Source organism: Salvelinus alpinus, chromosome 14, assembly GCF_045679555.1.
Source record: "Salvelinus alpinus chromosome 14, SLU_Salpinus.1, whole genome shotgun sequence".
NCBI classification, from domain to species: Eukaryota; Metazoa; Chordata; class Actinopteri; order Salmoniformes; family Salmonidae; genus Salvelinus; species Salvelinus alpinus.
The window spans coordinates 55,532,798-55,549,966 of NC_092099.1; the positions used below are offsets into that span (position 1 = coordinate 55,532,798).

At 46.6% G+C, this 17,169-nt stretch overlaps 1 protein-coding gene across 4 annotated transcripts in view; it reads right to left on the minus strand.

Annotated features, from left to right (window-relative positions):
• Positions 1 to 17,169, minus strand: part of ankzf1 (ankyrin repeat and zinc finger peptidyl tRNA hydrolase 1) — a 36,345-nt gene that overhangs the window by 6,043 nt on the left and 13,133 nt on the right. For all 4 annotated transcript variants that reach the window (XM_071341904.1, XM_071341906.1, XM_071341903.1 and 1 more), the window contains 9 exons: positions 15,271 to 15,380; positions 12,704 to 12,857; positions 11,109 to 11,331; positions 9,439 to 9,690; positions 6,299 to 6,445; positions 5,293 to 5,743; positions 3,933 to 4,044; positions 3,343 to 3,510; positions 3,181 to 3,251 (listed from right to left, as the gene is read on the minus strand). In XM_071341904.1, coding sequence (XP_071198005.1) covers positions 3,181 to 3,251; positions 3,343 to 3,510; positions 3,933 to 4,044; positions 5,293 to 5,743; positions 6,299 to 6,445; positions 9,439 to 9,690; positions 11,109 to 11,331; positions 12,704 to 12,857; positions 15,271 to 15,380 — 1,688 coding nt within the window. The remainder of the gene's footprint in view (positions 1 to 3,180; positions 3,252 to 3,342; positions 3,511 to 3,932; positions 4,045 to 5,292; positions 5,744 to 6,298; positions 6,446 to 9,438; positions 9,691 to 11,108; positions 11,332 to 12,703; positions 12,858 to 15,270; positions 15,381 to 17,169) is intronic.

A 17,169-nucleotide genomic window follows, 5' to 3' on the forward strand; every position in this document is an offset into this window, starting at 1 on the left:
ATGCACGCCTCCAACTCAATCATCAAGTTTGCGGATGACACTACAGTGGTAGGCTTGATCACCAACAACGACGAGACGGCCTACAGGGAGGAGGTGAGGGCCCTCGGAGTGTGGTGTCAGGAAAATAACCTCATACTCAACGTCAACAAAACAAAGGAGATGATTGTGGACTTCAGGAAACAGCAGAGGGAGCACCCCCCTATCCACATCGACGGGTCAGTAGTGGAGAAGGTGGAAAGTTTTAAGTTCCTCGGTGTACACATCACGGACAAACTGAACTGGTCCACCCACACAGACAGCGTTGTGAAGAAGGCGCAGCAGCGCCTCTTCAACCTCAGGAGGCTGAAGAAATTCGGCTTGTCACCAAAAGCACTCACAAACTTCTACAGATGCACAATCGAGAGCATCCTGTCGGGCTGTATCACCGCCTGGTACGGCAACTGCTCCGCCCACAACCGTAAGGCTCTCCAGAGGGTAGTGAGGTCTGCAGAACGCATCACCAGGGGCAAACTACCTGCCCTCCAGGACACCTACACCACCCGATGTCACAGGAAGGCCATAAAGATCATCAAGGACAACAACCACCCAAGCCACTGCCTGTTCACCCCGCTATCATCCAGAAGGCGAGGTCAGTACAGGTGCATCAAAGCAGGGACCGAGAGACTGAAAAACAGCTTCTATCTCAAGGCCATCAGACTGTTAAACAGCCACCACTAACATTTAGCGGCCGCTGCCAACATACTGACTCAACTCCAGCCACTTTAAAAATGGGAATTGATGGAAATTATGTAAAAATGTACCACTAGCCACTTTAAGCAATGCCACTTAATACAATGTTTATATACCCTACATTACCCATCTCATATGTATATATACTGTACTCTATATCATCTACTGCATCTTGCCATCTTTATGCAATACATGTACCACTAGCCACTTTAAACTATGCCACTTTATGTTTACATACCCTACAGTACTCATCTCATATGTATATACCGTACTCTATACCATCTACTGCATCTGCCATGCCGTTCTGTACCACCACTCATCCATATATCTTTATGTACATATTCTTTATCCCTTTACACTTGTGTGTGTGTGTAAGGTAGTAGTGTGGAATTGTTAGGTTAGATTACTGTTGGTTATTACTGCATTGTCGGAACTAGAAGCACAAGCATTTCGCTACACTCGCATTAACATCTGCTAACCATGTGTATGTGACTAATAAAATTTGATTTGATTTGATTTGATTAGATGATACTGTATATGACAGGACACTAGACTCCTAGATGATACTGTATATAACAGGACACTAGACTCCTAGATGATACTGTATATAACAGGACACTAGACTCCTAGATGATACTGTATATGACAGGAGAGACTCCTAGATGATACTGTATATGACAGGAGAGACTCCTAGATGATACTGTATATGACAGGACACTAGACTCCTAGATGATACTGTATATAACAGGACACTAGACTCCTAGATGATACTGTATATAACAGGACACTAGACTCCTAGATGATACTGTATATGACAGGACACTAGACTCCTAGATGATACTGTATATGACAGGACACTAGACTCCTAGATGATACTGTATATGACAGGACACTAGACTCCTAGATGATACTGTATATGACAGGAGAGACTCCTAGATGATACTGTATATAACAGGACACTAGACTCCTAGATGATACTGTATATGACAGGAGAGACTCCTAGATGATACTGTATATAACAGGACACTAGACTCCTAGATGATACTGTATATGACAGGAGAGACTCCTAGATGATACTGTATATGACAGGACACTAGACTCCTAGATGATACTGTATATAACAGGACACTAGACTCCTAGATGATACTGTATATAACAGGACACTAGACTCCTAGATGATACTGTATATGACAGGACACTAGACTCCTAGATGATACTGTATATGACAGGACACTAGACTCCTAGATGATACTGTATATGACAGGAGAGACTCCTAGATGATACTGTATATAACAGGACACTAGACTCCTAGATGATACTGTATATGACAGGACACTAGACTCCTAGATGATACTGTATATGACAGGAGAGACTCCTAGATGATACTGTATATGACAGGACACTAGACTCCTAGATGATACTGTATATGACAGGACACTAGACTCCTAGATGATACTGTATATAACAGGACACTAGACTCCTAGATGATACTGTATATAACAGGACACTAGACTCCTAGATGATACTGTATATAACAGGACACTAGACTCCTAGATGATACTGTATATGACAGGACACTAGACTCCTAGATGATACTGTATATAACAGGACACTAGACTCCTAGATGATACTGTATATGACAGGACACTAGACTCCTAGATGATACTGTATATGACAGGACACTAGACTCCTAGATGATACTGTATATGACAGGACACTAGACTCCTAGATGATACTGTATATAACAGGACACTAGACTCCTAGATGATACTGTATATAACAGGACACTAGACTCCTAGATGATACTGTATATGACAGGAGAGACTCCTAGATGATACTGTATATAACAGGAGAGACTCCTAGATGATACTGTATATGACAGGAGAGACTCCTAGATGATACTGTATATGACAGGACACTAGACTCCTAGATGATACTGTATATGACAGGACACTAGACTCCTAGATGATACTGTATATGACAGGACACTAGACTCCTAGATGATACTGTATATGACAGGACACTAGACTCCTAGATGATACTGTATATGACAGGAGAGACTCCTAGATGATACTGTATATGACAGGACACTAGACTCCTAGATGATACTGTATATGACAGGACACTAGACTCCTAGATGATACTGTATATAACAGGACACTAGACTCCTAGATGATACTGTATATAACAGGACACTAGACTCCTAGATGATACTGTATATAACAGGACACTAGACTCCTAGATGATACTGTATATGACAGGAGAACAGTAGACACTAGACGAATGAAAATGTGTTGCCTCAATTCAGAACAAAGTTTGCCTACAGTACAGAAACAGACTGTTCTGCTATTTATCCAGTAACGTGTGGTATTAATTCGTCTAACATTGTTCAGTGAGTCAAAAGAGAAGGAGAGGTTGTTTGACTAACGACTGAGGTCTTCGTAATGTTACCTGGTGTTTGAAAGGTCTCCCCCTGTTGATGCCTTGTGCTCTGCCAACCTCTTCTCTGCAGCCTGTGCTCTCTGCGGGTGGACATTTTGACAGTCAAACCGCTCATTTTGAAACAAGTTGAACAATTGATGTACGGCATAAAAAACGGATCTGTTTTCATACCTTCTCTCGATCGCTTAAGGAGGCAAATTTTTTCTTCTCCTCTGCCTCCATCTCTAGTTTCTTCCTCTGTTCTCTCTGTTCTTTCTCCCTCGTTTTCTTTGCTGCTTTCTGGGCCTTTTTCTTCTCCGTCTTCTTGGACTCCAACTCTGCAGTCAGCGGACCAGGAACCTTAAGGGAATAGAGCCGACGTTAAGACTTCCCCGCTGTGTCACAAAGTGCTAAAAAAAATGTCTATGTACATCTTTGGAAAATGTAACGGTCATAGTTTTATTAGATGGTATTTCGTGTGCTTGAAATGTGTCCTTTGCTCATCATGTGAAATAGCCCACGTTACTTCTCGGTCTCGCTAACTCCTAGACAACAGAATCCCCATTGATTTATTCCATTTGACAGAAAGTGGACTTTAACTGGTTGTTTATGCCTAAACATAGTGGGTGTACAAGATTACACTTCACAGCTTTATCAAAGTACTGTACATCTTTGGACAACTGATTGGTCGTTTGTCGTTGTTCCACCCTGCTCGACAGAAAGTGCTCCTTCAGTTTAAATGCGACTGCCTACTGTACGTAACCAACGGAACAACAGCTCACCAGAGCCTTGCTGTAGTTGTATTTGTCAGGGTGATCAGCCATGTACTTCCTGAACATGTTCCTCGTGTCCTTGTCAGGAGCAACGATGTAGGGAGTCTGGCCTGTCTGATCTCTGTGGACACAAAGCAACAACGCTTCCTCTCTGTTAATAACACATAAACAGCGTCTTATAATAATACATACAATTTATGTGCTTTTCATTTAAAAGACAATCACTTTTTTTCTTACAACACACATACATACATACATACATACATATACAGTACCAGTCAAAAGTTTAGACATCTACTCATTCCGGGGTTTTTCTTTATTTTGACTATTTTCTACATTGTAGAATAATAGTGAAGACATCAAAACTATGAAATAACACATATGGAATCATGTAGTAACTAAAAAGTGGCAAATAAATCTAAATATATTTTTATTTGAGATTCTTCAAAGTAGCCACCCTCTGCCTTGATGACAGCTTTGCACACTCTTAGCATTCTCTCAACCAGCTTCATGAGGTAGTCACCTGGAATGCATTTCAATTAACAGTTGTGCCTTGTTAAAAGTAAATGTGTTTGTGCCAATCAGTTGTGTTGTGTCAAGGTAGCGTCGGTATACAGTAAAAGTAACAGACACATCTCAACATCAACTGTTCAGAGAAGACTGCGTGAATCAGGCCTTCATGGTCAAATTGCTGCAAAGAAACCACTACTAAAGGACACCAACAAGAAGAAGAGACTTGCTTGGGCCAAGAAACAGGAGTAATGGACATTAGACAGGTGGAAATCTGTCCTTTGGTCTGATGAGTCCAAATTTGTGATTTTTGGTTCCAACCGCCTTTCACTTCTGTTGTCATCTGCTACATTTCTTTAAAAATACCTTTTTTCTTTTTCATTGTAAGCTCATTTACTTGTGTGGGCGGCCAGCCAAATAGCGTTTCACTTCTGTTGTCATCTGCTGATAATTAATCTATTTTCTGCCGATTGTGGTGCAGTGATTTTCTGTGAAGGAAAACTACAGCTGCACGTCCCTGATCACCGTATTGTAGAAAAAAAAACAGTCACGACTTTCATTATAAAATGTGACCCCCTGTCAATTACACCGCTTTCTCCCGTTGTGCTACTTACAAACACGTGGCTCTGTTCTGGCGAACTACGGTAAAACGTCATCATGTGACAGGTGACACGAAGAACGCGATCTGCTTTGTCTCCTAATGTATTGCACAAGTTGACCGCAGGTATTAACTTAAAAAGCAGATATAAATATTAAAATGTATTGAAAAACCATCCCATGGCTATTTCCAAATACCCCGGTATACGACATATTACGGTATACCGCCCAAGCCTAAAATAGACATATATATGGTTCATACTTGCATGTCGGGTCACTGCCTGCATCCATCAGCAGCTTGGCCACTCCTTTCTGTCCTGCTGCTGAGGCCACATGGAGCAGAGTGAAGCCTGAGGAGTCTATGGGCTGGTTGAGTAGGGCTAGTGGACTCAGGGCTGCAGGGGCCTGGGCTGCAGGGTTCTGGGCTGCAGGGGCCTGGGCTGCAGGGGCCTGGGCTGCAGGGGCCTGGGCTGCAGGGGCCTGGGCTGCAGGGGCCTGGGCTGCAGGGGCCTGGGAAGAGCAGCTCTCCTCCACCTCTCCCTGATTCTTCTCTCCCTCTGGCTTTGCACCCTGCTCCTCCCTCTGTCCATCCTGGTCCCCCTCCTCTCCCCTCCTCACTGGTAACAGTCTGATGAGGGTGTCCAGGTCTCCAGTCTTACAGGCGGTGTAGAGAGCATCCCTCAGGCCATAGTCCCAGGACTCATCAGGCTCCTCTGAGAAGATGCAGAGAAGATGCTGTTGTATACAACAAACACAGACAGGCAGACAAAAAAAGGGCAGACAAAAAGGGCAGACAGACCGGCAGGCAGGCAGACAGACAGACAGACCGGCAGAATGACCGGTAGGCAGACAGACAGACAGACCGGTAGGCAGGCAGACAGACCGGCAGGCAGACAGACCGGCCGATAGGCAGACCGACCGGCCGATAGGCAGACCGACCGGCAGACAGACCAACAGGCAGGCAGGCAGACCGGCAGAATGACCGGTAGGCAGACAGACAGGCAGACCGGCAGACAGACCGGTAGGCAGACAGACAGACCGACCGGCAGACAGACCGGTAGGCAGACAGACAGACCGACCGGCAGACAGACCGGTAGGCAGACAGACAGACCGACCGGCAGACAGACCGGTAGGCAGACAGACAGACCGACCGGCAGACAGACCGGTAGGCAGACAGACAGACCGACCGGCAGACAGACCGGTAGGCAGACAGACAGACCGACCGGCAGACAGACCGGTAGGCAGGTAGAGTTAGGTTAAGACCTCACCCTCTTCATGTTGTATCGTCTTCTTCCCCTTGGGTTTCCTCCTCCCCTGGTTCTTCTCTCCTCTCTCCTGGTTCTTCTCTCCTCCTCTCTCCTGGTTAGGGTCTTCGGCAGCAGCAGGGGACCCCACAGCTTCCCTGTTAATTAGACCTGAACACAGAAATAACTGTTTTTGCAGCTTTTCAAAGATTATCAAGTGATAGAAAGTCCTGTTGTAGAAATTCTATGAATTAAACTGAGACATCCTAAACGGCACCCAATTCCCCCTGGTCAGCATTAAACAGGCATCCTGAACATCGCCCTATAGGCCCTGGTCAGAATTAAACAGCCTGAACATCACCCTGTAGGCCCTGGTCAGAATTAAACAGGCATCCTGAACATCACCCTATAGGCCCTGGTCAGCATTAAACAGGCATCCTGAACATCACCCTATAGGCCCTGGTCAGCATTAAACAGCCTGAACATCACCCTGTAGGCCCTGGTCAGAATTAAACAGGCATCCTGAACATCACCCTATAGGCCCTGGTCAGCATTAAACAGCCTGAACATCACCCTGTAGGCCCTGGTCAGAATTAAACAGGCATCCTGAACATCACCCTATAGGCCCTGGTCAGCATTAAACAGCCTGAACATCACCCTGTAGGCCCTGGTCAGAATTAAACAGGCATCCTGAACATCACCCTATAGGCCCTGGTCAGCATTAAACAGGCATCCTGAACATCACCCTATAGGCCCTGGTCAGCATTAAACAGGCATCCTGAACATCACCCTACAGGCCCTGGTCAGCATTAAACAGGCATCCTGAACATCACCCTATAGGCCCTGGTCAGCATTAAACAGGCATCCTGAACATCACCCAATTCCCCCTGGTCAGCATTAAACAGGCATCCTGAACATCACCCTATAGGCCCTGGTCAGCATTAAACAGGCATCCTGAACATCACCCTATAGGCCCTGGTCAGCATTAAACAGGCATCCTGAACATCACCCTATAGGCCCTGGTCAGCATTAAACAGGCATCCTGAACATCACCCTATAGGCCCTGGTCAGCATTAAACAGGCATCCTGAACATCACCCTATAGGCCCTGGTCAGCATTAAACAGGCATCCTGAACATCACCCTATAGGCCCTGGTCAGCATTAAACAGGCATCCTGAACATCACCCTGTAGGCCCTGGTCAGCATTAAACAGGCATCCTGAACATCACCCTGTAGGCCCTGGTCAGCATTAAACAGGCATCCTGAACATCACCCAATTCCCCCTGGTCAGAATTAAACAGGCATCCTGAACATCACCCAATTCCCCCTGGTCAGAATTAAACAGGCATCCTGAACATCACCCTATAGGCCCTGGTCAGCATTAAACAGGCATCCTGAACATCACCCTGTAGGCCCTGGTCAGCATTAAACAGGCATCCTGAACATCACCCTGTAGGCCCTGGTCAGCATTAAACAGGCATCCTGAACATCACCCAATTCCCCCTGGTCAGAATTAAACAGGCATCCTGAACATCACCCAATTCCCCCTGGTCAGAATTAAACAGGCATCCTGAACATCACCCTATAGGCCCTGGTCAGAATTAAACAGGCATCCTGAACATCACCCAATTCCCCCTGGTCAGAATTAAACAGGCATCCTGAACATCACCCAATTCCCCCTGGTCAGAATTAAACAGGCATCCTGAACATCACCCTATAGGCCCTGGTCAGCATTAAACAGGCATCCTGAACATCACCCTGTAGGCCCTGGTCAGCATTAAACAGGCATCCTGAACATCACCCAATTCCCCCTGGTCAGAATTAAACAGGCATCCTGAACATCACCCAATTCCCCCTGGTCAGTTTAAACAGGCATCCTGAACATCACCCTATAGGCCCTGGTCAGAATTAAACAGGCATCCTGAACATGACCCTATAGGCCCTGGTCAGCATTAAACAGGCATCCTGAACATCACCCTGTAGGCCCTGGTCAGCATTAAACAGGCATCCTGAACATCACCCAATTCCCCCTGGTCAGAATTAAACAGGCATCCTGAACATCACCCAATTCCCCCTGGTCAGAATTAAACAGGCATCCTGAACATCACCCTATAGGCCCTGGTCAGAATTAAACAGGCATCCTGAACATCACCCAATTCCCCCTGGTCAGAATTAAACAGGCATCCTGAACATCACCCAATTCCCCCTGGTCAGAATTAAACAGGCATCCTGAACATCACCCTATAGGCCCTGGTCAGCATTAAACAGGCATCCTGAACATCACCCTGTAGGCCCTGGTCAGCATTAAACAGGCATCCTGAACATCACCCAATTCCCCCTGGTCAGAATTAAACAGGCATCCTGAACATCACCCAATTCCCCCTGGTCAGATTTAAACAGGCATCCTGAACATCACCCTATAGGCCCTGGTCAGAATTAAACAGGCATCCTGAACATGACCCTATAGGCCCTGGTCAGATTTAAACAGGCATCCTGAACATCACCCTATAGGCCCTGGTCAGAATTAAAACAGGCATCCTGAACATCACCCTATAGGCCCTGGTCAGATTTAAAACAGGCATCCTGAACATCACCCTATAGGCCCTGGTCAGAATTAAACAGGCATCCTGAACATCACCCTATAGGCCCTGGTCAGCATTAAACAGGCATCCTGAACATCACCCTATAGGCCCTGGTCAGATTTAAAACAGGCATCCTGAACATCACCCTATAGGCCCTGGTCAGAATTAAAACAGGCATCCTGAACATCACCCTATTCCCTATAGGCCCTGGTCAGAATTAAAACAGGCATCCTGAACATCACCCTATTCCCTATAGGCCCTGGTCAGCATTAAACAGGCATCCTGAACATCACCCTATAGGCCCTGGTTAGAATTAAAACAGGCATCCTGAACATCACCCTATAGGCCCTGGTCAGAATTAAACAGGCATCCTGAACATCACCCTATTCCCTATAGGCCCTGGTCAGAATTAAACAGGCATCCTGAACATCACCCTATAGGCCCTGGTCAGCATTAAACAGGCATCCTGAACATCACCCTATAGGCCCTGGTCAGAATTAAACAGGCATCCTGAACATCACCCTATTCCCTATAGGCCCTGGTCAGCAGCCTAACTCTACAGACCCAGCCCGTCTGCATCACCTCTGTCCTCTGTTCTGCGTCTCTCCTTCCTCTTCTTCCTCCTGGCAGGGTAGATCTCATACTCCCGGAGGTCCAGGGTTCCCAGAGTCACCTCCACCGTCTCCAGCTCCAGCTCCTCTCCTGAACTCTCCTCCTCCTCCACTAGGGGTGCTGTTGTCTCCTGGGAAGGTTCTGGCTGAGCCACAGGTGTACGTGCCTTCTTCCATACTTTGTTTGAGGGACTCAGGATGTCGGAGATGTCAGTGTCTTTACCTGTGGTTTGGAAAAGATGAGTAAATTAACAACATATTGTCAGCCTTTCTCAGAATTGAAGCTCAGGAATGTCCATATATACAGTGCATTCGGGAAAGTATTCAGACCCCTTCCCTTTTTCCACAGTTTGTTACGTTACAGCCTTATTCTAAAATGGATAAATAGTTTTTTTCCTCAATCTACACACAAAACCCTATAATGACAAACAAAAAACTGTTTTTTTGTATTTGTTGCAAATGTATTAAAAATTAAAAATCACATTTCCATAAGTATTCACACCCTTTACTCAGTACTTTGTTGAAGCACCTTTGGCAGCGATTACAGCCTTGAGTCTTCTTGGGTATGACACTACAAGCTTGGCACACCTGTATTTAGACAGTTTCTCCCATTCTTCTCAGCAGATCCTCTAAAGCTCTGTCAGGTGGATGGGGAGCGTCGCTGCACAGCTATTTTCAGGTCTCTCCAGAGATGTTTGATCGGGTTCAAGTCCGGGCTCTGGCTGAGCCACTCAAGGACATTCAGAGACTTGTCCCGAAGCCACTCCTGCGTTGTCTTGGCTGTGTGCTTAGGGTCGTTGTCTTGTTGGAAGGTGAACCTTCGCCGCAGTCTGAGGTCCTGAGCGCTCTGGAGCAGGTTTTCATCAAGGATCTCTCTGTACTTTGATCCGTTCATCTTTCCCTCGATCCTGACTAGTCTCCAAATCCCTGCCGCTGAAAAACATCCCCACAGCATGGTGCTGCCACCATGCTTCACCGTAGGGATGATGCCAGGTTTCCTCCAGATGTGACGCTTGGCATTCAGGCCAAAGAGGTCTCATGGTCTGAGAGGCCTTTAGTTGCCTTTTGGCAAACTCCAAGTAGACTGTCATGTGTCTTTTACTGAGGAGTAGCTTCCGTCTGGCCACTCTACCATAAAGGCCTCATTGGTGGCGTGCTGCAGAGATGGTTGTCCTTCTGGAAGGTTCTCCCATCTCCACAGAGGAACTCTGGATCTCCTTATATAGACAGCTGTGTGCCTTTCCAAATCATGTCCAATCAATTGAATTTACCACAGGTGAACTCCAATCAAGTTGTAGAAACATCTCAAGGATGATTCAATGGAAACAGGATGCAACCTGAGCTCAATTTCAAGTCTCATAGCAAAGGATCTGAATACTTATGTAAATAAGGTATTTCTGTTTTGTAAAAACCTGTTTTCACTTTGTCATTATGGAGTATTGTGTGTAGATTGAGGAACAAAAATATGTTTTAGAGTAACAAAATGTGGGAAAAAGGGTCTGAATACTTTCAGAAAGCAACGTACATGTCGGGCAGACTGATTAAGCCCTAGACTGAAAACTGCTTTTCAATGGAGAATCTAGATTTTAATACTAAACTTAAAGTGTTTTGTAGGAAACCGTCCCGTAGATTGACTCGTACCATATACATTTAGAGTGGAGAGGACATCATGGACTCTCTTTATCTCTCTGAAGGTGGCTCTGCGTGTGGGGAAGGGCAGCGTTCTGATCCGAGGGTCCTTCTTCACCAGCGGAGCTGCTTTACCCCCCAAGAACATGCTTTTATTGTGACTGGGCGCACGCAGGAAGATGGCACTGGCTTCAGTCAGGTGGTCAGACCAGCTCTCCAGCAGGTCCTGGATCTCCTGCAAGCAGAGGACAGGAACTACTGATTAGATCAACAACATTAAAAGGTGCAAGCAGCCATTAAACACACCAGTAGAAATCCACTTGTTTGAGCGAGAGGTTACCCACGATGTTGCACAATGATTTAAGTCAATAAGTCCATTGTTTTAATCAAACATATTTGAGTTTGAAAGTGGCAAATCCGAACGGCCTACTTCATGCAAATCATTGTGAATGCGTTTTCCTAACTTATGTACACATTATTTTTCAGGGCAGGGTTTTATTTGACTGTTACCATCCACCAGCATGGCATTGTTTATTAATAAGAAACAGCTGTATTCCTCTTCATGACCGAGATGACTAAAACAGTCTTTGGTCCGCCTGGGTGACGGAACTAATTAAAACAGAAGGTGCAAACTTATCCATTGGATCATGTCTCAATTATTGAGCTAGTCTTTATTAAAAATGTATATATCTGAACAATCCTTGTTCATAGTCCAAGGGAGGGGGGGGGGGGGGGGGGTTCTACTAAACTAAATGGAATTGTTTTAATCACGGATCATTGAGCTATTCGATTTAGAATGTTAGGACCCTTCTAGGTATAACAAAAATATATATTTACATTTTGGGGATTAAACATTGAATTTACTTCTATTAGAGCATTTTAACGCATTGAATAACAAATTCATACATGGAAAAACAGATAGTAAAAATGTCTGTCCTATATCTGAGTGGTACAAGAAAGATCAGGAATTTATATATATTTTTACCTATACATAACCCTTTTTTTGTGGGCACTACTTAACATTTAAAATACAAATTCAGAAAGTATTCACACCCCTTGACACCCCCAGATTGCTGAATACTTTCCAAAGGCACTGTAAGTAGTAGAGTTGTCACCATACGATACCAGGCCAAGTGTCACCATACGATACCAGGCCAAGTGTCACCATACGATACCAGGCCAAGTATCACCATACGATACCAGGCCAAGTATCACCATACGATACCAGGCCAAGTATCACCATACGATACCAGGCCAAGTGTCACCATACGATACCAGGCCAAGTATCACCATACGATACCAGGCCAAGTATCACCATACCAACATTTTACTAACGATACGATACCAGGCCAAGTATCACCATACCAACATTTTACTAACGATACGATACCAGGCCAAGTATCACCATACCAACATTTTACTAACGATACGATACCAGGCCAAGTATCACCATTCCAACATTTTACTAACGATACCAGGCCAAGTATCACCATACAAACATTTTTACTAGAGAAGATATTTTAACGTCTAGTAGTTCTGGCTAATCAGAGGAAAACCATAAGGTGCTCTCCCGGTTAGTCACATCAGAATAAGAGTAGTTGTGTTGCCTTGACTAGTGCAGCCTCGTTGTACCGCCTCAGGGCAGCTCCGGCTGATTTAGGGGCATGACTGCTGTTCTTAGCATCTCTCAGGCCCTGGGACGTCCCCCGCTTGGCTCTAACAGTGTACCGATGGAACGTCTTGTGCTGCAACACGTCTCTCCTGGAACAGAGATGGGAGAGATGAGTCCATCTTTTAGTACCGAGAGGGAGACTTACAGTGCATTCAGAAAGACCCCTTGACCTTTTTTTCCCACATTTTGTTACGTTACAGCCTTATTCTAAAATGGATTAAATGTTTGTTTTCTTCCCCCCTGACCAATCTACACACAATATGCTGCAGAAATGTTTTGTTACCCTTCACCAGATCTGTGCCTCGACACAATCCTGTCTAGGAGCTCTACGGACAATTCCTTCGACCTCATGGCTTGGTTTTTGCTCTGACATGCACTGTCAACTGTGGGACCTTATATAGACAGGTGTGTGCCTTTCCAAATCATGTCCAATTAACTTAATTTACCACAGATGGACTCCAATCAAGTTGTAGAAACATCACAAGGATGATCAATGGAAACAGGATGCACCTGAGCTCAATTTCAAGTTTCATAGCAAAGTGTCTGAATACTTATGTAAATAAGATTTTTTTTATATATATATACACATTTGCAATGTAGTGCCCTACCTACCCAGGGCACTACCCCTCTACCTACCCAGGGCACTACCCCTCTACCTACCCAGGGCACTACCCCCCTACCTACCCAGGGCACTACCCCTCTACCTACCCAGGGCACTACCCCTCTACCTACCCAGGGCACTACCCCCCTACCTACCCAGGGCTCTACCCCTCTACCTACCCAGGGCACTACCCCCCTACCTACCCAGGGCACTACCCCTCTACCTACCCAGGGCACTACCCCTCTACCTACCCAGGGCACTACCCCCCTACCTACCCAGGGCACTACCCCCCTACCTACCCAGGGCACTACCCCTCTACCTAACCAGGGCACTACCCCTCTACCTACCCAGGGCACTACCCCCCTACCTACCCAGGGCACTACCCCCCTACCTACCCAGGGCACTACCCCCCTACCTACCCAGGGCACTACCCCCCTACCTACCCAGGGCACTACCCCTCTACCTACCCAGGGCACTACCCCCCTACCTACCCAGGGCACTACCCGCCTACCTACCCAGGGCACTACCCCCCTACCTACCCAGGGCACTACCCCTCTACCTACCCAGGGCACTACCCCCCTACCTACCCAGGGCACTACCCCCCTACCTACACAGGGCACTACCCCCCTACCTACCCAGGGCACTACCCCCCTACCTACCCAGGGCACTACCCCTCTACCTACCTACCCAGGAACTACCCCCCTACCTACCTACCCAGGAACTACCCCCCTACCTACCCAGGGCACTACCCCCCTACCTACCCAGGGCACTACCCCCCTACCTACCCAGGGCACTACCCCTCTACCTACCCAGGGCACTACCCCTCTACCTACCCAGAGCACTACCCCCCTACCTACCCAGAGCACTACCCCCCTACCTACCCAGGGCACTACCCCCCTACCTACCCAGGGCACTACCCCCCTACCTACCCAGGGCACTACCCCTCTACCTACCCAGGGCACTACCCCTCTACCTACCCAGGGAACTACCCCCCTACCTACCCAGGGCTCTACCCCCCTACCTACCCAGAGCACTACCCCCCTACCTACCCAGGGCACTACCCCTCTACCTACCCAGCGCACTACCCCCCTACCTACCCAGGGCTCTACCCCCCTACCTACCCAGGGCACTACCCCGCTACCTACCCAGGGCACTACCCCTCTACCTACCCAGCACACTACCCCCCTACCTACCCAGGGCACTACCCCGCTACCTACCCAGGGCACTACCCCTCTACCTACCCAGCGCACTACCCCCCTACAAAAGGACACTACTTTAGACCTGAGCCCTAGAGAGCACCATTTAGAGAATATGGTACCATTTGAGATCACTATAACGATAGAGAATATGGTACCATTTGAGATCACTATGGCGATAGAGAATATGGTACCATTTGAGATCACTATAACGATAGAGAATATGGTACCATTTGAGATCACTATGGCGATAGAGAATATGGTACCATTTGAGATCACTATGGCGATAGAGAATATGGTACCATTTGAGATCACTATGGCGATAGAGAATATGGTACCATTTGAGATCACTATGGCGATAGAGAATATGGTACCATTTGAGATCACTATGGCGATAGAGAATATGGTACCATTTGAGATCACTATGGCGATAGAGAATATGGTACCATTTGAGATCACTATGGCGATAGAGAATATGGTACCATTTGAGATCACTATGGCGATAGAGAATATGGTACCATTTGAGATCACTATGGCGAGAGAGAATATGGTACCATTTGAGATCATTATGGCGATAGAGAATATGGTACCATTTGAGATCACTATAGCGAGAGAGAATATGGTACCATTTGAGATCACTATGGCGAGAGAGAATATGGTACCATTTGAGATCACTATGGCGATAGAGAATAGGAAGCCACTGACCCTTGAAATACAGCTCCAGCGAAGTGTCCACCACCTGCCATCAGAATGACCCACATAGTCTTGTTACTGAGACTTTGTAGAGAGGCCACCAGGTCTTCCTCTATGGGAGACTGAAATACATATCGTCTTGTTAAAGAGACTGTAGAGATACCAGCATGTCAAATCAAATCTTATTGGTCACATACACATATTTAGCAGATGTTATTGCGGGTGTAGTGAAATGCTTGTGTTCCTAATTCCAACAGTGCAGTAATATCTAACTAAGAAACAACACAAAAATACGTAATACTGCAAAGTTGCTTAGGAGCTGCAAGCAGAGCTGTCATGTCTTAGGAGCTACAAGCAGAGCTGTCATGTCTTAGGAGCTACAAGCAGAGCTGTCATGTCTTAGGAGCTACAAGCAGAGCTGTCATGTCTTAGGAGCTACAAGCAGAGCTGTCATGTCTTAGGAGCTACAAGCAGAGCTGCCATGTCTGTCATGTCTTAGGAGCTACAAGCAGAGCTGTCATGTCTGTCATGTCTTAGGAGCTACAAGCAGAGCTGTCATGTCTTAGGAGCTACAAGCAGAGCTGTCATGTCTTAGGAGCTGCAAGCAGAGCTGTTATGTCTTAGGAGCTACAAGCAGAGCTGTCATGTCTTAGGAGCTACAAGCAGAGCTGCCATGTCTGAGGAGCTACAAGCAGAGCTGCTATGTCTGAGGAGCTACAAGCAGAGCTGTCATGTCTTAGGAGCTACAAGCAGAGCTGTCATGTCTGTCATGTCTTAGGAGCTACAAGCAGAGCTGTCATGTCTGTCATGTCTTAGGAGCTACAAGCAGAGCTGCCATGTCTTAGGAGCTACAAGCAGAGCTGTCATGTCTTAGGAGCTGCAAGCAGAGCTGTCATGTCTTAGGAGCTGCAAGCAGAGCTGTCATGTCTTAGGAGCTACAAGCAGAGCTGTCATGTCTTAGGAGCTACAAGCAGAGCTGCCATGTCTGAGGAGCTACAAGCAGAGCTGCTATGTCTGAGGAGCTACAAGCAGAGCTGTCATGTCTGTCATGTCTTAGGAGCTACAAGCAGAGCTGTCATGTCTGTCATGTCTTAGGAGCTACAAGCAGAGCTGTCATGTCTGTCATGTCTTAGGAGCTACAAGCAGAGCTGTCATGTCTTAGGAGCTACAAGCAGAGCTGCCATGACTTAGGAGCTACAAGCAGAGCTGTCATGTCTTAGGCGCTACAAGCAGAGCTGTCATGTCTTAGGAGCTACAAGCAGAGCTGTCATGTCTTAGGAGCTACAAGCAGAGCTGTCATGTCTTAGGAGCTACAAGCAGAACTGTCATGTCTTAGGAGCTACAAGCAGAGCTGTCATGTCTGACATGTCTTAGGAGCTACAAGCAGAGCTGTCATGTCTTAGGCGCTACAAGCAGAGCTGTCATGTCTTAGGAGCTACAAGCAGAGCTGTCATGTCTTAGGAGCTACAAGCAGAGCTGTCATGTCTTAGGAGCTACAAGCAGAGCTGTCATGTCTTAGGAGCTACAAGCAGAGCTGTCATGTCTTAGGCGCTACAAGCAGAGCTGTCATGTCTTAGGAGCTACAAGCAGAGCTGTCATGTCTGAGGAGCTACAAGCAGAGCTGTCATGTCTTAGGAGCTAAAAGCAGAGCTGTCATGTCTTAGGAGCTACAAGCAGAGCTGCCATGTCTGTCATGTCTTAGGAGCTACAAGCAGAGCTGTCATGTCTGTCATGTCTTAGGAGCTACAAGCAGAGCTGTCATGTCTTAGGAGCTACAAGCAGAGCTGCCATGTCTTAGGAGCTACAAGCAGAGCTGTCATGTCTTAGGAGCTGCAAGCAGAGCTGTCATGTCTTAGGAGCTGCAAGCAGAGCTGTCATGTCTTAGGAGCTACAAGCAGAGCTGTCATGTCT